Source organism: Caretta caretta, chromosome 11 (genome assembly GCF_965140235.1).
Source record: "Caretta caretta isolate rCarCar2 chromosome 11, rCarCar1.hap1, whole genome shotgun sequence".
Lineage (NCBI taxonomy): Eukaryota > Metazoa > Chordata > Testudines > Cheloniidae > Caretta > Caretta caretta.
Genome location: NC_134216.1, coordinates 69,710,361 through 69,731,874, shown reverse-complemented (window position 1 = coordinate 69,731,874; position 21,514 = coordinate 69,710,361). Strand labels below are relative to the sequence as shown.

The 21,514-nt window shown below is 45.4% G+C and overlaps 1 protein-coding gene across 5 annotated transcripts in view; it reads left to right on the top strand.

The window, feature by feature from the left end:
* Window positions 1-8,234, top strand: part of LRRFIP1 (LRR binding FLII interacting protein 1) — a 186,653-nt gene extending 178,419 nt beyond the window's left edge. For all 5 annotated transcript variants that reach the window (XM_075118149.1, XM_075118148.1, XM_075118151.1 and 2 more), the window contains 4 exons: window positions 1,740-1,857; window positions 2,414-2,493; window positions 4,378-4,482; window positions 7,308-8,234. In XM_075118149.1, coding sequence (XP_074974250.1) covers window positions 1,740-1,857; window positions 2,414-2,493; window positions 4,378-4,482; window positions 7,308-7,418 — 414 coding nt within the window. In that variant the 3' untranslated portion in view covers window positions 7,419-8,234. The remainder of the gene's footprint in view (window positions 1-1,739; window positions 1,858-2,413; window positions 2,494-4,377; window positions 4,483-7,307) is intronic.
* The last annotated feature ends 13,280 nt before the right edge of the window (window positions 8,235-21,514 follow it).

The following is a 21,514-nucleotide window of genomic DNA, read 5'->3' as shown; positions in this document are numbered from 1 at the left end:
CAGTGTTTTTATTCCACAGGAGCTGGGTTCAGCTTTGTACACTGGAGATATATTTATGGGGATGGGCGTAAGGCAGATTTCTGCCAAAAAACAGTCATAGACAGGAAAGGACACACTCAAAAACAATCTTCATAAAAAACTTTATCAGGATTTTGAACAGGGGATTCTCTCTTCTCTCCCGCCACCCCCACTCCTCCACCCCAAATGGACTAGTTGCATGTGTCACAGGGCTAACTGCACTGTAGACCCCTCCTGGTCTCTTCAAGGGTGCCTCATTCAGGTCTCTGGCCTCACACAGCCACCTTTCTTGGGATGGAATCATGCTTTTCTCCTACTCAGACTCGGCCTTGCACTACAGTCCCCAAAATTAACCATGATTATCTCAACAGGCAGTTCTGCTTTCTTGGGAAGCAATGATGGTGATAAACAGTGACCAGACAGCCTTCTTAAAGCAAAGTGCTTAGAACAAAAACATTCCAGAGAAAACAGCCCTTTAAACAGTAAACAGTCTGCATGCTGGCCTGTCTTTGCATAAGGCTTATCATTAAGGCTACCATTTTGTCATGGATTTTTTTAGTAAAAGTCACGGGCAAAAAACAAAAAATCATGGAAGCAGTGACCTGTCGTGGCTGGGAGCTGCAGGGATCCCAGTGGCTGGGAGTGGTCCCCCTGCAGGTTTGTCCCCCCACTACCTTTAAGGGCCGAGAGCTGATGGGGGGTCCCCCTTGCTACCCCGGCAGCAGGGGAGCTATGGGGGGAAAGGGGACCTGCTAGTGATGGAGGCTGGGGAGCTGTGGGGGGCCTCCCCCAGCTGCTGAGCAGCACCGGCACTTGGGAGCTGCAGGAGGCCCTCTCCCTCCCCCCCCCCCCCCCCCCCCCCATGGCCACTGACCAGCTTCAGAGTCCATCTGCTGCTGTCGACTGGGAGCTGTGGTGGGGCCCCGGCTGCTTGTGGTGGGTGGCAGCTCGGGTTGCAGCTGGTCAGTTGCAGGGGGTCCTGCCACCCTGGTCAGCTGCGGGAGGGTCCCCCACCGCCCACAGAGACTGGTCAGCTGTGGGGGCCTCCTGCTGCCGGCAGCGGCTGGTCAGCTGTGGGGCCCCCAATGTCACGGAGGCCTTTGGAGGTCACGGATTCCGTGACTTCCAGGACCTCCATGACATAATCTTAGCTTTCCGTGAATGTGTGGGAAGCCCTACTTCAGATTCCCTCTGTGTCCTTGGACAGCTGCTGACAATCTTTGTTTCACAACATACAGTTTAGAAGGAAAAATGCAATAGGAATACAATAGCTGGGTAAATGATAGCCAAATTATTGATGGTGAAACTATAAATCATAAAATTCCAAGGTAGGATAAAGATTCCTGTCAGTTATTCTCTTGAGACCTTTGGGACTATTATGATTGTTCATCTGCATTAACTCATGTTGTAAAAAATCTGACTTTCTTTAATTTGCATGTAGAGTATAAACTTCATTACCAATAACTCTGTCCCCTCAATGTTACGTACTAGTTCTACTCTAGAATCTACACCCTGTTATGCAAATAACTTCCCATGATAAACAGTGCTGCAAAGGAATTTGTAGGAGACTACTTTATGACAAACGGATATTTTGAGACAGATGATTTAAGTATGACCATTCCTTCTGGCCAACTGAACTTTTGTGGGGGGCAGTCTGTACATTGATTTGGACCACTCTCTGTAGAGACACTGAAATTAATGAATTATTTTGGGACTTTCAGATTAAAACACTAAAAGGACAACTGGAAGAGAAGCAGAAGAATGACAAGATGGAGAATATGCAGTCTGAAGATGAAGTTCTTGAGAATGGGACAGATGTGCACATGATTGATCTCCAAAGTAAACTTAATTTCCATTTTAAGAGTAAACTGCTATGTGCGGTATATTGGTTTACACTTGAGTCTTGAATTCTGAGTCTCTGTTACTTACAGGCTATCTTGTCTGTCCACTTGTTCAATTCATTCTTGTTACGTTGATAGAATTTTCAGTGCAACGGGCAGTTAGATAAGATTCTACAGTAGGTGCAGGAGGGGGGTGCCCGTAGCGTTTCAGTTTCCGCTTTCAAGACTATGCTGCACAGAAACCTCCCTTGTATTATCAAGTAGGGCTGGGCAGGGGCTCCCTTCACACTACCAATTCTGCTCTTAGAACTGTCAAGTAATGTGATCTGAGTCGCTCCCTGCTAACAGGGACTGGAGTGTCTATGCGTACCAACTTGCATGTATAAGGGAACTTTACAGAGTATTTCATGCCAAAGCACAGAGCATGAACCACCTGCCCACCAGCCAGCCCCACATAGTAATAAGGCAACATTTTAAAGCTCCAGCATTTTATGTACTGGAGCCCTGTCCAGATTGTTCCTACATCTCTGATAACAGATTTGTAATTTTTTTAGGAGATGCCAACAGACAAATCAGTGACCTCAAATTTAAACTTGCAAAGTCTGAACAAGAGATAACAACTCTGGAGCAGAATGTAAGTTTGCACATGGAGAGTGAGTGATAAGCTAAGAAATACAGTTCCATGATAAACTAAGGTTATGTCTACACTGCCTGACAGGTCAGACTACAGGGGTGTGAATAACAGTGCGGACCAAAGTGCTGTAACTCCCCTGTCTGGACACTACAGGCACAAACTAAAAGGTTCTAATTCGCACTGAGGTATACTCCTGGGGGAATTCTGCACCAGAAAATTAAAAATTCTGCACATGATATTTTAAAATTCTGTATATTTTATTTGTCAAAATAACACAATATAATCATGCCAGTTTCAGTTATTTTGGTAATTTATTTCAAAATGCCTACCTGTCAGCAAGCGTGTCTGCAATACAGATAACAAAAAAAGAATCCCCCAGGAGTAGAGAGTTAAAGAAATCCCTTCAACAACCCAGTTGCTGTTTTTCTGTTTGTGCTTTTGTTGGGTGTGTCACGTGCCAGCTGGGCACATTTTGGGAGAAAACTCTGCCCCTGAGGTCTTTTAGTTGATTCTCATTTTTTCGCCCTGTCCCCGTAGGATTACCATAAAGAGGTTTCCAAATAGAGGATACTGCTGGGGGGGAGTGGGAGGTGGAGCTGGAGGGGGTATAGTTGGGGAGTGCTGGAGGTGGTATTTGGGGATGCTGGAGAGGTCCATACTAGGAGAGGATATTTGGGGGGTGTTAGAGAGAGCTGCGTGGGGCCTCCCAGCCCAGACAGCCCACCCCCTCCCCACAGAACCCAGTCATGGGGCCAGACACCCGCACTCCCAGAGCCCAAAGATGTAGAGGGAGAAAGAGCATGTTGCTGAGTCCTGGGCACATATGGAGTTTCCTGCACACTGCCTCCTTCCTTTGGGGCGTGCTGGGAACTTCAGCTGCTGGGAACTCTCCAGCTCCCCCTTCTCTTGACAGTGTTCTCTATTTGCGAGCTTGGGAGCCAGGCTTTGTGGGGTACAGCAGCCTCTATGGGCGGCCAGCAGCTCTGCAGTGCAAATTCTAAGGGGAAAAATGAAATTCTGTGCAAATTCTGCATTGCACAGTGGTGCAGCATTCCCCCAGGAGTAAAGTAGTCTTGTTTGAAAAGGACTACATTAACGCGAACTATGAACCTTTCAGTTAGTACCCGCAGCATCTACATGGGGGAGTTACAGTGCAACAATTTGGTGTGCACTGCTATTCACACCCTGTAGTCCAAACTCTGAGGCAGCGTAGGCAAGCCTTTAGTCTTGTTTGCTGTAAGAAGCTTTGAAGAAATGATTGTTAGGGAGTCAGAGCGATCTAATTGTGTTCACACAGACTGGAAATACTTTCATTTACGTATCAGAAATATTATTCTATAAATGTAGAGTTCAAAACAACGATCAACTTCAAGGATCTGTATTAACAGCATTTTGAAAATACAAGAACTCTTTAGAACGTGGTTATATCCAGATACCTGCAGTATTTGACTGGCTGGAGGCAAATGGTGTGGAGTACAAGTCTGCATAACACAGTTGGATATCACTGCTCCTTATGCCTTTTGTCCTGCATAAGTCAGCCACACAGTTATTCTTCAGGAGGAAAGAACGGCCCTACTTAGTCACTGGTTGTAGAGAAGTTTGCCCTGTTTAACTTTCAGTGTAGGTAAATTACATTTTTTGTAATACATTAAAGCATTTCCCCATATCGTTAGTAGAGTATTAGAGAAAAATACGGACAAGCAACCTGGCGTTACCAGTAACTGACATCTCTGTGTCATAGTTTATTTCTCAGAACATGCCCTTCATTCTAATAAGAACACAGTGTAGACTCCCAACTTCACTGGGTTGCCAAAGGAAAGACAGGATTAGAAGTTATTTTACCTGTACAGAGTTCTTAATGGTATACTTGCTTTTTAACCTTAGGTAATACGGTTGGAGGGTCAAGTAGCTCGATACAAATGTGCTGCTGAAAATGCTGAAAAAATAGAAGATGAACTGAAAGCTGAGAAACGCAAACTCCAAAGAGAGGTAATTTACTGTTACAACATTATAGACAAGCAAATTCCGTTTCTACAGAGGAGAAGCAGACACATCTCTGAAAGCTATTTTCTCCAATAGTTGCCACTGTTCTTGGGTTACTGCAAGGTAAATGGCTACTTTTGTGTTGGTCTTGTTAATCGTGCTGAAGGATGTGTCCAGAATCTTCAGACTCTTAGATCTGGTTAGTGCAAACACAACTGTGACAACTCACAATAGCACATTTCCCCTGAACTGATCACTGTAACTGACTCTCAGGAAACGTCATCCTTAATGCCTAGCATCTCTCTCTGGCTTGGTGCTACTGACTAGACTGGAGCTCTCATATCCCAGGGTCGTATCCTTCAGTACAGTTTTACTTCAGTGACAAAGTGTCATTTACAAGTGTCAAATCCAAATGGTCATTTCAGTCAGCATACATAAGACTTGAGTAATTGGTGTTTGTACTATAAAAAGTTACAAGTGTTGGCATACATGTCCTTTAACTAACTTCATTAAGAATCAGTTCTCAGTTACAGCTTCTGTTTTTGCACTTTCAGATCTTTGACCGTATTGAGATGTGTAAATGAGAAATGAGTGGGAAGCTGGGAATGCTGGCAAGGGGGTATCAGAGGTCATGTTTCATTATTTAACCACAGTGACACAGAATCAACAATAAAGGACATAGAAGATAGGCCACACAAGCAACTTCACATGTTTGGCAGAAGTCTAAATTTTATATCAACATTTTCAAATTTCAGTGCTTAAAGTCAAGCACTTAAATGGATTGACATTGCAGCTACTGAACTAGTCTTCCTTGCTTGTTGTTTTGATCATGTCCCTCAATGGGCTCCCCATACATGATCACCTCAGATTTAAACATCTTGTCATCACCTTCAAAGTTCTGTATAATTCTGCCCCTTCTACTTATCTTTTGTCAAGCTTCATATTGTCCACCCCTCCAGCCCATCCACCGCTCCTCCAGCCCTTGTCTGCTCATTTGTCAGTTTTACACAATAACCTCTGTGTCGCCTTCATTGTGGCCCTTTCTGCATGGTGCAGCCTCACTGATCTCATCCACAGTGTCCCTACTCTATCAACATAAGGCCTTCTTAAAAGACCCATTTCCTCCATGCTGCCTATAATGAATCAGTGACTTTATTACTTGCTTATTGATGTTCCTGTTCCTTTTCCCCAACGCACTCTCTACTTCTGTTTTTATAGTGTGAGACCACTGGACCAGAAACTGTCCTTCATGAGTGTTTGGGAAGTTGGTGCTACCGTAAGCTTACTGTATAGTAAGCAAAAGTAGTAATATTCAGGCACCTAAGTAAATGGCCTGAATTTCAGAGGTGCTGAACACATACTATTCCTCTTGGAGTTTGCACTGACTTGAGAGAGAATGAGGTTTGCTCAGCACCTCTGAAATTAAAGCTATTTAGTTGGTGTGACATTCCCCAGGGTAGAATGTGGAGAGTTGAACAGCAGAGTCCCCTTAACTCTAGCCTGGGGTGCCTTTTATGCTGTTGTGCTGTCACAACACCCATTCTTGGCCTGCTCACACAGCCCACAGCATGCAAATTCACTCCCCGCTAAATACATGAGCACGTTGACCAGTCACTCAGGAATTACATATAGGGCGACACCTGCAAATTTAGTCCCAGATTTTCCACCAAAAATGTGCATCTTGTGCTGTCCACCACACTACTGAACAATTCAAGCTCATAGAAAGTCCATCGTTGCATCAAAGGAAAAGGATAAGGGCTTATCCCAAAAAGAGTTTCCCACGCACTTCAATCCAAACACACTGGTTAAGATACAACAATAAGCAAAGTTTAAATACAGAAAGATAGAATTTAAGTGATTACAAGTGATAATGCATAAAAGTTGGAATTTAATTACAAAAGAAAATAAAAGAATAATAAGCAAGCTAATACCTAACTTAAAAAGCTAACTGAACTTAAAAGCAAAGGTTTTGTCTTACCATACACTGTTGTAAATTTCACAGGCTAGGTCTCCTTGCAGCCTAGGACCACTCCCTCCTTAGCTCAGTTCTTTGAGATTCATTATGTTATGAGCAGAGAAATGGGAAAAGGAGAGGTGAAGTCAAGCATTTTCTTCCCCCTTTATAACTTAATTTCTTGTGCTAGAAATAGCCTTGCTGAGTCGTGGTGACACAGTCTGTTGTGGACGTGAAGTTTGAAATGTTCCTGTGATGCAATGTAAATTGCTTATTCATGCCTTCCCTCTCCCCGGCCTCCCCGCCCCCCCCCCCCCCCGCCCCCGGTGGGAGAAAGGTCGCATAAGTATCTGCTTGTTTTTAACACCTGGCTGGGGTCTCTGAAAAACTGGTTTGTGGGTGTTACCCAGAATTACAATATATTTCAGTAACTATCATACAGCAGAATCTCATAACTTTACACATAGTGTTGCTACACATATTTCAATGGAATAATAATGTTCAGCAGATTATGACTTTTCAAATGATACCTCACAAGGTATACTTTGTTCAAAAGTTATCATAGTCTTGTAAAAGGGGTGACCATAATATTATAGACCATCACACTTGGATTCAGAATCTGTGGCATGTTAGTTTGGAAAAATGTCTTATGAATAAAATACACTGTGTGGCTTTCAAAGTAATGGTGCAGGCAGTTGCTTAATTTGTCAGAACTTGTTGAAAATCTGTCAGGACCTTCTGCTTGTTCTTGTAGTGAGGTTGCAGCAATATGGAATTCAGAATAGAATTAGTGTTAAGACACCCAAGCCACATTCTTTAGGAAAGCAAAAACATTTCAAAAGCTAGTGATGGCTTTTCCTTTGCTTCTTCCTTTCAGCTTCGCTCAGCATTGGATAAAACTGAAGAGCTTGAAGTTAGCAATGGCCATCTAGTAAAACGGCTGGAGAAGATGAAGGCCAATCGAAGTGCTTTACTATCTCAGCAATAATAGCCAGCCTTTACTGAAAACTACTACTTGATGGAATGAGAACAACATTGGAGAAGCTTGTCTTTGGCTGTTTGGGATGCTTTATCATCCTACCTTCTGAGAACAAAAAAATCCCCAAACATGTGCACTCATTTGCTATATGCCACCAAACTGTGGTTCTCTCTACGCAGATTCAATCCTGCTGCACTATATAAATAGGAGTAGCTGATCCAAATGGCTGTGCCTGTAGATGCCTTTCCACTCGGTATGTTTGCAGTACAGAGCCTGGACACCATTTAACAAGCACACCGGGCATCCTGTTAGTTCTTCATCCTGAAAGGCACAGTAGCCATTTTTTGCCATTTAAAATGGTGTTAAAAATAAAGAGTAAACCTGGACTTGACTTTTGTCTTGCTGAAATTTAGGGCCGGGGGGGGGGAGGAAGCTGTAATTTTTTGGACTTCTCATGGCAGTATCTGCAATTTAGTGACTACAGTAGTATATTCATAGTAGCCTGTTCATTAACAAAACACTGTGGAACCACGAGCCATTACAAAGCAAAACTCCTTCAGTGGAAACCATGGAAGACGATGGTCTTGGAAGCAAAAGTGACCTTAAATGACTTTGCCAATAAAACGAAGGTGATTGGAAGGATTTTTGCACCAGTTCAATCGTAAGACTGTTTTATTTCAGGGTGAATAGGCAATAGCTTCACTGAATTACAGCTTTTTATGTGTATTATTTAATCCCTATATTTGGAATTGAAGTAAACTACTTCTTTTAAAGGATGTAATAATGTTGCATAAATAAACCAGAGTAAGGCCATGTTTTAAAAAAGGTGGATTGCACTTAAGTCATTTCACTACCGTTGTTGAAGCAAATATAATTGATTTAAACAAAATGTGTGAAGGGTTCTTCTATATCAGGAATCACCTACCAGTACCTGAGCTGTTAGGAATCTCTGTGCTTCTACAAAAGATCTACCAGTCTAATTTTTGATAAGTAGCTGAGAAGTAAAAAGCACTTTAGAATACATTGCTACATAAATTTTTTCTACAAGTTCTGTAATTGCAAAACTGTTCCGTGGGTCTTTTACGAAACAATTTTCAACTTGAAAAAGAAAACATAACCAATTAAAATATCCCAGGCAGTTTTCACAATCTAGTGACTCACAGTTAGCATTACAGCTCTGCTTCATTAGAACAGATTTATAATGTTGAATTCAAAGCAGTTATCTGAGAAATAAAGCCCAGCAATTTGTCCCCCCATCCAGAGAAATTTTGTAGTACATAAGGAATGCAGATGATTATTGTTCAAAACTCCCAAAGACTCTGTTCCAGATATAAGATTAGATATCTCTTCAACAGAAGTAATTTTGCATGAATGCTGACTGTTGCAGACTCCCTTCACTTCTGTTGCTTGCCACCTACTAAGCCAAATTCAGGGTCAAGAGGCCAAATTTCTCTTTAACCTCAGTTTTAGGTTTCTGGTCCACATACTATTCTTTCTTCTCCCTCCATATTTAGAAGTTAGAATACAGGACGCTGCTGTTGTCCACTAAAGGAAGTATTGCTTATCTCTATGCTTAATTACCACCAAAGGTCAGATAAAAATGTTAATTGGATGTGTTTCCCTGGCTAGAGAAGGAACACTCCTCATTCCATCTAAATGAATTCAGGCATCTGGCTTATCAGTGGGGAAGGAGTAGGTCAGTGTTTTGGAAGAGGGAGTTGGGATGAGGAGACTTCTGTGGTCCTAAAGAAATCAGAGGGTATGTCTACAGTACGGAATAAGGTCGAATTTATAGAAGTTGGTTTTTTAGAAATCGGTTTTTATATTCGAGTGTGTGTCCCCACAGAAAATGCTCTAAGTGCATTAATTCAGCAGAGTGCTTCCACAATACCGAGGCTAGAGTCGACTTCTGGAGCGTTGCACTGTGGGTAGCTATCCCACAGTTCCCGCAGTCTCCGCTGCCCATTGGAATTCTGGGTTGAGATCCCAATGCCTGATGGGGCTAAAACATTGTCGCGGGTGGTTCTGGGTACATATCGTCAGGCCCCCTTCCCTCCCTCCCTCCGTGAAAGCAAGGGCAGACAATCGTTTCGTGCCTTTTTTCCTGAGTTACCTGTGCAGACGCCATACCACGGCAAGCATAGAGCCCGCTCAGGTAACCGTCACCCTATGTCTCCTGGGTGCTGGCAGACGCGGTACGGCATTGCTACACAGTAGCAGCAACCCATTGCCTTCTGGCAGCAGACGGTGCAGTACAACTGGTAGCCATCCTCGTCGTGTCCGAGGTGCTCCTGGCCACGTCGGCTGGGAGCGCCTGGGCAGACATGGGCGCAGGGATTAAATTTGGAGTGACTTGACCAGGTCATTCTCTTTAGTCCTGCAGTCAGTCCTATTGAACCGTCTTATGGTGAGCAGGCAGGCGATACGGATTGCTAGCAGTCGTACTGTACCATCTTCTGCCAGGCAGGCAAGAGAGGAGGATGGCTAGCAGTCGTACTGTACCATCTTCTGCCGAGCAGCCATGAGATGTGGATGGCATGCAGTCCTTCTGCACTGTCTGCTGCCAGCCAAAGATGTAAAAGATAGATGGAGTGGATCAAAACAAGAAATAGACCAGATTTGTTTTGTACTCATTTGCTTCCCCCCCTCCCCTGTCTAGGTGACTCATTCCTCTAGGTCACACTGCAGTCACTCACAGAGAAGGTGCAGCGAGGTAAATCTAGCCATGTATCAATCAGAGGCCAGGCGAACCTTCTTGTTCCAATAAGAAATGGTGCACCTAAGTTATTGTTCTTATTGGAACCCTCCGTGAAGTCCTGCCTGAAATACTCCTTGATGTAAAGCCACCCCCTTTGTTGATTTTAGCTCCCTGAAGCCAACCCTGTAAGCCGTGTTGTCAGTCGCCCCTCCCTCCGTCAGAGCAACGGCAGACAATCGTTCCGCGCCTTTTTTCTGTGCGGACGCCATACCAAGGCAAGCATGGAGGCCGCTCAGCTCACTTTGGCAATTAGGAGCACATTAAACACCACACGCATTGTCCAGCAGTATATGCAGCACCAGAACCTGGCAGAGCGATACCGGGTGAGGAGGCGACGTCAGCGCGGTCACGTGAGTGATCAGGACATGGACACAGATTTCTCTGAAAGCATGGGCCCTACCAATGCATGCATCATGGTGCTAATGGGGCAGGTTCATGCTGTGGAACGCCGATTCTGGGCTCGGGAAACAAGCACAGACTGGTGGGACCGCATAGTGTTGCAGGTCTGGGACGATTCCCAGTGGCTGCGAAACTTTCGCATGCGTAAGGGCACTTTCATGGAACTTTGTGACTTGCTTTCCCCTGGCCTGAGGCGCATGAATACCAAGATGAGAGCAGCCCTCACAGTCGAGAAGCGAGTGGCGATAGCCCTGTGGAAGCTTGCAACGCCAGGCAGCTACCGGTCAGTTGGGAATCAATTTGGAGTGGGCAAATCTACTGTGGGGGCTGCTGTGATGCAAGTAGCCCACGCAATCAAAGATCTGCTGATATCAAGGGTAGTGACCTTGGGAAATGTGCAGGTCATAGTGGATGGCTTTGCTGCAATGGGATTCCCTAACTGTGGTGGGGCCATAGACGGAACCCATATCCCTATCTTGGCACCGGAGCACCAAGCCGCCGAGTACATAAACCGCAAGGGGTACTTTTCGATAGTGCTGCAAGCTCTGGTGGATCACAAGGGACGTTTCACCAACATCAACGTGGGATGGCCGGGAAAGGTACATGACGCTCACATCTTCAGGAACTCTGATCTGTTTCAAAAGCTGCAGGAAGGGACTTTATTCCCAGACCAGAAAATAACTGTTGGGGATGTTGAAATGCCTATATGTATCCTTGGGGACCCAGCCTACCCCTTAATGCCATGGCTCATGAAGCCGTACACAGGCAGCCTGGACAGTAGTCAGGAGCTGTTCAACTACAGGCTGAGCAAGTGCAGAATGATGGTAGAATGTGCATTTGGACGTTTAAAGGCGCGCTGGCGCAGTTTACTGACTCGCTTAGACCTCAGTGAAACCAATATTCCCACTGTTATTACAGCTTGTTGTGTGCTCCACAATATCTGTGAGAGTAAGGGGGAGACGTTTATGGCAGGGTGGGAGGTTGAGGCAAATCGCCTGGCTGCTGGTTACGCACAGCCAGACACCAGGGCAGTTAGAAGAGCACAGGAGGGCGCGGTATGCATCAGAGAAGCTTTGAAAACCAGTTTCATGACTGGCCAGGCTACGGTGTGAAAGTTCTGTTTGTTTCTCCTTGATGAAACCCCGCGCCCCTTGGTTCACTCTACTTCCCTGTAAGCTAACCACCCTCCCCTCCTCCCTTCGATCACTGCTTGCAGAGGCAATAAAGTCATTGTTGCTTCACATTCATGCATTCTTTATTTATTCATCACACAAATAGGGGGATGACTACCAAGGTAGCCCAGGAGGGGTGGTGGAGGAGGGAAGGAAAATGCCACACAGCACTTTAAGCACAGCACTTTAAAAGTTTACAACTTTAAAATTTATTGAATGCCAGCCTTCTTTTTTTTTGGGTAATCCTCTGTGGAGGAGTGGCTGGTTGGCCGGTGGCCCCCCCACCGCGTTCTTGGGCGTCAGGGTGTGGAGGCTATGGAACTTGGGGAGGAGGGTGGTTGGTTACACAGTGGCTGTAGTGGCAGTCTGTGCTCCAGCTGCCTTTGCTGCAGCTCAACCATACACTGGAGCATACTGGTTTTTGGTCCTCCAGCAGCCTCAGCATTGAATCCTGCCTCCTCTCATCACGCTGCCACCACATTTGAGCTTCAGCCCTCTCTTCAGCCCGCCTCTTACTCTCTTCAGCCGGCCACCTCTCCTCCCGGTCATTTTGTGCTTTCCTGCACTCTGGCATTCGTCTGCGCTCTGTCAGTGTGGGAGGACAGCATGAGCTCGGAGAACATTTCATCTTGAGTGCGTTTTTTTTTCTTTCTAAGCTTCACTAGCCTCCGGGAAGGAGAAGATCCTGTGATCATTGAAACACATGCAGCTGGTGGAGAAAAAAAAAAGGGACAGCGGTATTTAAAAAGACACATTTTATAAAACAGTGGCTACACTCTTTCAGGGTAAACCTTGCTGTTAACATTACATACATAGCACATGTGCTTTCGTTACAAGGTCGTATTTTGCCTCCCTCCACCGCGTGGCTACCCCTCAACCTTCCCCCCTCCCTGTGGCTAACAGCGGGGAACATTTCTGTTTAGCCACAGGCAAACAGGCCAGCAGGAACGGGCTCCTGTGAGTGTCCCCTGAAGAAAAGCACTCTGTTTCAACCAGGTGACCATGAATGATATCTCACTCTCCTGAGGATAACACAGAGAGATAAAGAACGGATGTTGTTTGAACGCCAGCAAACATACACTGCAATGCTTTGTTGTACAATGATTCCCGAGTATGTGTTACTGGCCTGGAGTGGTAAAGTGTCCTACCATGAAGTCCTACCATGAGGTAAGGCTGCCGTCCCCGGAAACCTTTTGCAAAGGCTTTGGGAGTACATCCAGGAGAGCCGCGAATGCCAGGGCAAAGTAATCCTTTCACATGCTTGCTTTTAAACCATGTATAGTATTTTAAAAGGTACACTCACCGGAGGTCCCTTCTCCGCCTGCTGGGTCCAGGAGGCAGCCTTGGGTGGGTTCGGGGGGTACTGGCTCCAGGTCCAGGGTGAGAAACCATTCCTGGCTGTCGGGAAAACCGGTTTCTCCGCTTGCTTGCTGTGAGCTATCTACAACCTCATCATCATCTTCTTCGTCCCCCAAACCTGCTTCCATATTGCTTCCATCTCCATTGAAGGAGTCAAACAACAGGGCTGGGGTAGTGGTGGCTGAACCCCCTAAAATGGCATGCAGCTCATCATAGAAGCGGCATGTTTGAGGCTCTGACCCAGAGCGGCCGTTCGCCTCTCTGGTTTTCTGGTAGGCTTGCCTCAGCTCCTTCAGTTTCATGCGGCACTGCTTCGGGTCCCTGTTATGGCCTCTGTCCTTCATGCCCTGGGAGATTTTGACAAAGGTTTTGGCATTTCGAAAACTGGAACGGAGTTCTGATAGCACGGATTCCTCTCCCCATACAGCGATCAGATCCCGTACCTCCCGTTCGGTCCATGCTGGAGCTCTTTTGCGATTCTGGGACTCCATCATGGTCACCTCTGCTGATGAGCCCTGCATGGTCACCTGCAGCTTGCCACGCTGGCCAAACAGGAAATGAGATTCAAAAGTTCGCGATTCTTTTCCTGTCTACCTGGCCAGTGCATCTGAGTTGAGAGTGCTGTCCAGAGTGGTCACAATGGAGCACTCTGGGATAGCTCCCGGAGGCCAATACCGTTGAATTGTGTCCACAGTACCCCAAATTCGAGCCGGCAAGGCCGATTTAAGCGCTAATCCACTTGTCAGGGGTGGAGTAAGGAAATCGATTTTAAGAGCCCTTTAAGTCGAAATCAAGGGCTTCATCGTGTGGACGGGTGCAGGTTTACATGGATTTAATGCTGCTAAATTCGACCTAAAGTCCTAGTGTAGACCAGGGCAGAGAAATGTAGGGCTGGAAGGGCCCTCAAGAGGCCATACCCCTGCACTGAGGCAGGATTTAAGTATACCTAGACCATAATTTCTTGCCCTAGTCAATTGTATATAGAGCTGTATAGTGGGTAAAAGGACTCCTTTAAATGAAATCTCCACCTCCAACTGAACTTTTAGGCAAGACTCTTCAGATGCAGAGCCAGGTTTCTTGCTGAATACGTCAAACTAGATGTAGAAACCAGATTTGCAACTTTCTGTGACTTTTATCATTTCTGGTGTATAGAGCCTCTAGTGTCTACAAAATACAATGAAGTTTTTTATTAAAATAAACATACCATAGTATTTTATTAAAGGATTAAGTTGTGTGATTGATTGCTGCTTGGCATCTCTTCTTGTGGTAGCGGTGAAAATACTGTCTTGTGGCAAAAATCAGGAGAAAAATCAGTAACAATAAGGGTTGGGCCAAAAAATTAAAACGAATACTTTGTTCATCAGGAAGTGCTGCGATTTTTTTTTAAAGGAACTTTCATCTTGCATCCATGTGCATTAATCTCTTATCACAGACAGAAGTCAAATCCAAATTTCATAACCTGGATGCTTATGCCTCTAAGAAATCTTTCAGTGTGTGATAAAGTAGCTTTATACACAAACCATAATTTTTGTTCCCTTTGAATCTCAGTATGACCTAGGTTTAATTGTAAGGGGAAAATATCAGTTGGTTGTAGCACATTAATATTTGTTTTCCTATGAAGCATGCATACTAACAGGGCTTTAAATGGTAGTAACAACATTGGCTCCAACCGCTCCAAGCCAGTGCCTCCGGTTGGAGTTCAAGGGTATGTCTACACTGCAGCGGGAAGTGAGCCTCCTAACCCAGACAGAAACACCTGCTGAGCTAGCATGCTAAAAATAGCTGTATGAACATGTGGCTTCGGCCGTAGTTCGGGCTCTTAACCTGACCCTCTTCGTCTGAGCTTGGGTGGCTAGCTTGAGTCTCTACCACAGCTGCAACAGCCACACTTATTTTTAGCATGCTAGTTCCAGCCGAGCTAGTGTGAATCTGTCTACCCGGACTGGCAGATGAGCTCTCAGCTGCAGTGTGGACACAGACCTGCTGACTTCCCTGGGACTCCACGTGGCAGCTCATTGCAGAATCAGAATGAATGTTCCAATAATTATATTTAAATTTGCTGTCCTTTGATTTGTTTTGAAATGTTTAATTTCATTGTATTAAAAAACTATGGCATGTGTTAACTTAAATGGTTTTTAAAATCAGTTCTTCTATTAGGGAAAAACAAGCACATATAGACCTGAACTGATCTGGAGAGCCATAAGCAGAAACTGATGTTACTTGGGCATTTTTATGGAGGGGTTTATCATGATAAATGTCTGCATTGAAAAGTGTAGGCTTTTCTTTAACTGGACATAAGAGTTTATTTCAATTTAAATTAAAATGTACATTTATAAGGGTTTCACTCTCTGAATGTAAATATAAAACAGGTAAAATGCCAGCTCTCCTACAGACCACTGCAATGAGAACTGTAGTTTTTATTTTAAGTAGATCGAACTATGGAGATAACCAGGGTTCAAACTTGCCATAAATAGGTTTGAAGGTGTCAGTCCAGTCCTTTGTAGATGCTTGTTCACCACTGTACAGTGAGGCACATTTGGCAATCTTGAGCTTGGGAAATACCCAGAATTAGAACAACATTGATTCTGCTGGATGAACTAAACTGGTAGTGAAAAGACAAGGAGGACTTGTGGCACCTTAGAGACTAACCCATTTATTTGAGCCTGAGCTTTCGTGGGCTACGGCTCACTTCACCGGATGGTAGTGTGGTGCAGTGTCTGGTATAATCACTTATTTATCACATTCCATATATAAGCCACCACTCATTTTTCCTTTTCATCCAAAAGGGTCCTGTATAGACATCGAGGTAATTTTTATTCACCAAAATCTTGTAAACTTCATATTTTCATCTCGCTCTGGCCATACAGGTATCCCAATTTACCTATTGTTAGCCGACGGCCAAGGATGTTTGGTGAGGTGCCAGCTATGCCCGTTTATACCATCCGTGACTTTAACCGCTAGGACACACTGTCCCTTCGCGGCGGGCAGCCCGGGCTAGGCTGACGGATGCCCCAAGGTCCTAATCACCCGTGACTTTAACTGCTAGAGCTCAGAGCTCCTTCGCAGCGGGCAGTCAATACTGACTGACAGGTGCCCCAATGGCAGCACTAAGAGCCTCTCCACACCCGTGACTTTAACTGCTAGAGCTCAGAGCTCCTTCGCAGCGGGCAGCCAGGATTGACTGACAGGTGCCCCAAGAGTTTGCCCCGTGGAGGCGGCACAACTCAACGCTAGGCTCTTAGTACTCTCACCTAATGGCCAGGCTTTAGAGCCACAACGGCTGAGGTTCTTTAATTGTGTTGGCTGCTTTACAGTAAACCAGAGAAAACAAGTCAGGCTTATGCACAAATGGTTACCAAAATTTGTTAAGCTAGATTCTAATCATGTGGTTACAAAATTGCTAGTGCCTACTTATTTAAATGTAGAGATGTTTTACACACACAAACAAGTTACAAAACTGAAGCCACAATCCCAAAGAAAGAAAACAAAGTATAGAGCTCTATTTCAAAATATGTGTACACTAAAGGTAGGAGATCAGGTGTGGGTGCTTCTTACCCTCCTTGCATCTCTCGATTCCAGCGGTGCCAAGCCAGGATCGGTCACTCAATTCCGCGGAAAGACGAATAAGGGACAAGGCGTAGGGACCCTCTTAGCTGCAGAAGCCTTGGGAGGCTGTCACTTATCTGACCAGCAGATAGATAGTGAAAAGCACTCAAAAATCATGGTGCTGTAGGTCCCCTACTTATACCTCTGTACTCCTTTATTCTCTTTCTCCTTTCTTATGCCAAAATGAGGCTGGTCTGTCTGGGTGACGCCAGCTTTCGCAAGAGTAGTTTACACTTGCAAAGGAGAGAAACAATAAGTTTCGACTACTGGACATTTCTTTTATCAGGGTAAATATTTTCCCACCTAGGATGTTGGTGTGTGTGCATCACGCTATTTAGTAGGGGCTAAGAGCCATGTCTGTCACAGGGCCTCTGCCTGCTGTGAGCTTAATCGTTGTATCTGTTCCCAGAGGCACATTGTAGCAGCACACCTGTGCTTCAAAGGCTGTGCTGGAATATATGTTAAGTGCCCTTTTCCGGCTTCCTCCTGTGTTTCCAGCAATGCTGGTCTGAGGGGGGGGTGGGAGGGCTGGCTGTCTGGCTACATCTATATACAGTTTTAAAATGTACTAACTGGAAAATGCAGTATTTGCCTTTTTTCCTTCCTCTTACAATATTTCTCAATTGGTATATTTTTTTCTCCATTATAGCCAGCTAATGGCATTAAACCAGTATGAGGTCCTAATGCCAGTAAGTCTCTTCCTATTTTAGCTTGATGTCTTTCACATGAGATTAGGGATATATGTGTAAGGCACAGTTTTATTGGACACACACTTGCTTCAAGAGTAATGTAAAGGGCAGGGCCAAAAGTAGAGTGGCTTTAAATTTGCACTTAGATAATTTATAGTATAAGAATGTATACAAATTACCATCATAACATCTTGTCTTGATAGTCATTGCTTTGAGTAAAATTCTTCATATTTTTAGTGTCTAGCTCCCCAGACATAACACAGTTGTGTTAGCTGATTGAAATCCTCCTTTCCTACTCCACTTTTCTTATTCTTTTGACTTCTTAGGTCAGTATCTTGCTTTGACAAGTCAGTGATTCTTTCTTCTTCCTACTAAACAGGGGAAAGAAGTCTTGATGTTGTCAGAGCAATGTAGGTTCTTACCCCTTAAGCCTATACAATTGAGGAAACGTATATTTTGTAATTCATATCTATAATATTGCTATATATAATGTACAGGAAGGTAATTCAGGTCAAATACTTCTATCTCCATTTTAATAGCTTTACATACAGTGCAAAAAATGCAGTCCATAAGGACCCTACAGTATGTGTGCCAATTGCTGTATACATGTGGCTTTCCGTATTACATATAGTAGGGGGGAAAACATATACTGTAGGCATGATCACCCCACACAGATCTGGAAAAACGTTAATAGTAATGGCTACTGTGCTGATCCTGAGGGTCTTATTCAGAAAAAACTCCCATTCTAATAAAATGATTAATGAAGACTGCAGAACTGAGCCCTGCACTCCCAATGTGTATTTGACGGACCCCTTGGACTCCCAACAAGCAATACCTTAGTTCTCACTATATCAGCAGTTCTAAAATGAATTGGGCCATAAGAAAAGCTAACACCCCCCCCTCGCCCCCCGAAATAAAGCAAATGCTGGTGCTTTCTATTCATTGGTAAGCAGACAATCTAATAGCCATGTATCAAGATAGTAATTAAGGTGCCAATACAAACTTGTCTGTGAGTTTGTCCTAATGTGTTGCATTAATAATTAGCTCTAAATTATGCCTTTAGACATTGACTAGCCTTTGCCTTAATAATCATGTGCTTAAGTGTAATGTGTTCGTAGACGTTTGCATTTGGTAGGAAATACCCAGTACTGATATCCCAGCTTACCCTAATACACATTTTATTTCAGAAAGACACACAGGATGGAACATTTTTATTTTTGAATTGATCAGCTATGGTCAGATAAAGAGGTTTTAGTGCACAGGGCCCCATATTTCAGCAGAAATTTCACAAAGATGTTTAACAAGTCCATGCAATCAGAACTTTACTACAAAGCTGCTGCTGCTACTCTGTTCTGAAGTTTGGTAGGGAAGCGTCTTTCTTTTTCTCTAGACTAACTGTTCCTAAACAGTAGCCCACAGCTGAGCGGCGGAGAACCAGCTGAGCAGCGGGGACAGCAGAGCAGCTCACAGCAGGAGTTTGCCTGGGAGTTCGCCTGGAGTGAGCCCAGTGAGGCTTACGTCTTGCAAACTGCTCTGAGGAAGCTCATAGTAGGAAGGTGATATGGAAGGGGGGGGTTCAGCTGTTGTGACCTGCACTGGATGTGCCATGTTTGTCTTTCTTCCACAGGACAGAAGCGACTTTGTCTGTACAAAGTGCAAGCTGGTCTCCATATTGGAAGAGAAGATTGAAGGTCTGGAGCAACAGATAACAACCCTGCGTTGCATACGAGAAACTGAGGATTTTCTGGACAAAACTCAGGATAGGCTTCTAGGGGCACAAAGCTCTAAAGATATAGAGCAGGTTGCACAGAGGAGCCAAGAGGCCAGTGAAGAAGCTTGGCAACATGTGACCTCCAGAAGAGGTAAGCGGAATGTCCGGGTTCCAGTAACACAGACACAGGTAACTAACCGCTTTCATGTTCTCTCCACAGGTATCGTTGCGGAGAGTGGACCAGATGATATGTCTGGGGCGAGAAAGCAGAAGGAGACTCCGCTGGTTGGAAGGCATGAGATGCGCTGTCCTGAGGTTGGGAGTTCCACGACCACCACTCCCAAGAGGAGAAGGCGGGTGGTGGTGGTCGGGGACTCTCTCCTCCGGGGGACTGAGTCATCTATCTGCCGCCCTGACCGGGAAAACCGAGAAGTCTGCTGCTTGCCGGGGGCTAAGATTCGCGATGTGACGGAGAGACTGCCGAGACTCATCAAGCCCTCGGATCGCTACCCCTTCCTGCTTCTCCACGTGGGCACCAATGATACTGCCAAGAATGACCTTGAGCGGATCACTGCGGACTATGTGGCTCTAGGAAGAAGGATAAAGGAGTTGGAGGCGCAAGTGGTGTTCTCGTCCATCCTCCCCGTGGAAGGAAAAGGCCTAGGTAGGGAGCGTCGAATCGTGGAAGTCAACGAATGGCTACGCAGGTGGTGTCGGAGAGAAGGCTTTGGATTCTTCGACCATGGGATGGTGTTCCAAGAAGGAGTGCTAGGCAGAGACGGGCTCCACTTAACGAAGAGAGGGAAGAGCATCTTCGCGAGCAGGCTGGCTAACCTAGTGAGGAGAGCTTTAAACTAGGTTCACCGGGGGAAGGAGACCAAAGCCCTGAGGTAAGTGGGAAAGCGGGATACCAGGAGGAAGCACAGGCAGGAATGTCTGTGAGGGGAGGGCTCCTGCCTCATACTGGGAATGAGGGGCGATCAACAGGTTATCTCAAGTGCTTATATACAAATGCACAAAGCCTTGGAAACAAGCAGGGAGAACTGGAGGTCCTGGTGATGTCAAAGAACTATGACGTGATCGGAATAACAGAGACTTGGTGGGATAACTCACATGACTGGAGTACTGTCATGGATGGTTATAAACTGTTCAGGAAGGACAGGCAGGGCAGAAAAGGTGGGGGAGTAGCACTGTATGTAAGGGAGCAGTATGACTGCTCAGAGCTCCGGTACGAAACTGCAGAAAAACCTGAGTGTCTCTGGATTAAGTTTAGAAGTGTGTGCAACAAGAGTGATGTAGTGGTGGGAGTCTGCTATAGACCACCGGACCAGAGGGATGAGGTAGATGAGGCTTTCTTCCGGCAGCTCACGGAAGCTACTGGATCGCATGCCCTGATTCTCATGGGTGACTTTAATTTTCCTGATATCTGCTGGGAGAGCAATACAGCGGTGCATAGACAATCCAGGAAGATTTTGGAAAGCGTAGGGGACAATTTCCTGGCGCAAGTGCTAGAGGAGCCAACTAGGGGGGGCGCTTTTCTTGACCTGCTGCTCACAAACCGGGTAGAATTAGTGGGGGAAGCAAAAGTGGATGGGAATCTGGGAGGCAGTGACCATGAGTTGGTTGAGTTCAGGATCCTGACACAGGGAAGAAAGGTAAGCAGCACGATACGGACTCTGGACTTCAGGAAAGCAGACTTCGACTCCCTCAGAGAACGGATGGCCAGGATCCCCTGGGGGACTAACTTGAAGGGGAAAGGAGTCCAGGAGAGCTGGCTGTATTTCAAGGAATCCCTGTTGAGGTTACAGGGACAAACCATCCCGATGAGTCGAAAGAATAGTAAATATGGCAGGCGACCAGCTTGGCTTAATGGTGAAATCTTAGCGGATCTTAAACATAAAAAAGAAGCTTACAAGAAGTGGAAGGTTGGACATATGACCAGGGAAGAGTATAAAAATATTGCTCGGGCATGTAGGAATGTTATCAGGAGGGCCAAATCGCACCTGGAGCTGCAGCTAGCCAGAGATGTCAAGAGTAACAAGAAGGGTTTCTTCAGGTATGTTGGCAACAAGAAGAAAGCCAAGGAATGTGTGGGCCCCTTAGTGAATGAGGGAGGCAAACTAGTGACAGAGGATGTGGAAAAAGCTAATGTACTCAATGCTTTTTTTGCCTCTGTTTTCACTAACAAGGTCAGCTCCCAGACTGCTACGCTGGGCATCACAAAATGGGGAAGAGATGGCCAGCCCTCTGTGGAGATAGAGGTGGTTAGGGACTATTTAGAAAAGCTGGACGTGCACAAGTCCATGGGGCCGGACGAGTTGCATCCGAGAGTGCTGAAGGAACTGGCGGCTGTGATTGCAGAGCCATTGGCCATTATCTTTGAAAACTCGTGGCGAACCGGGGAAGTCCCG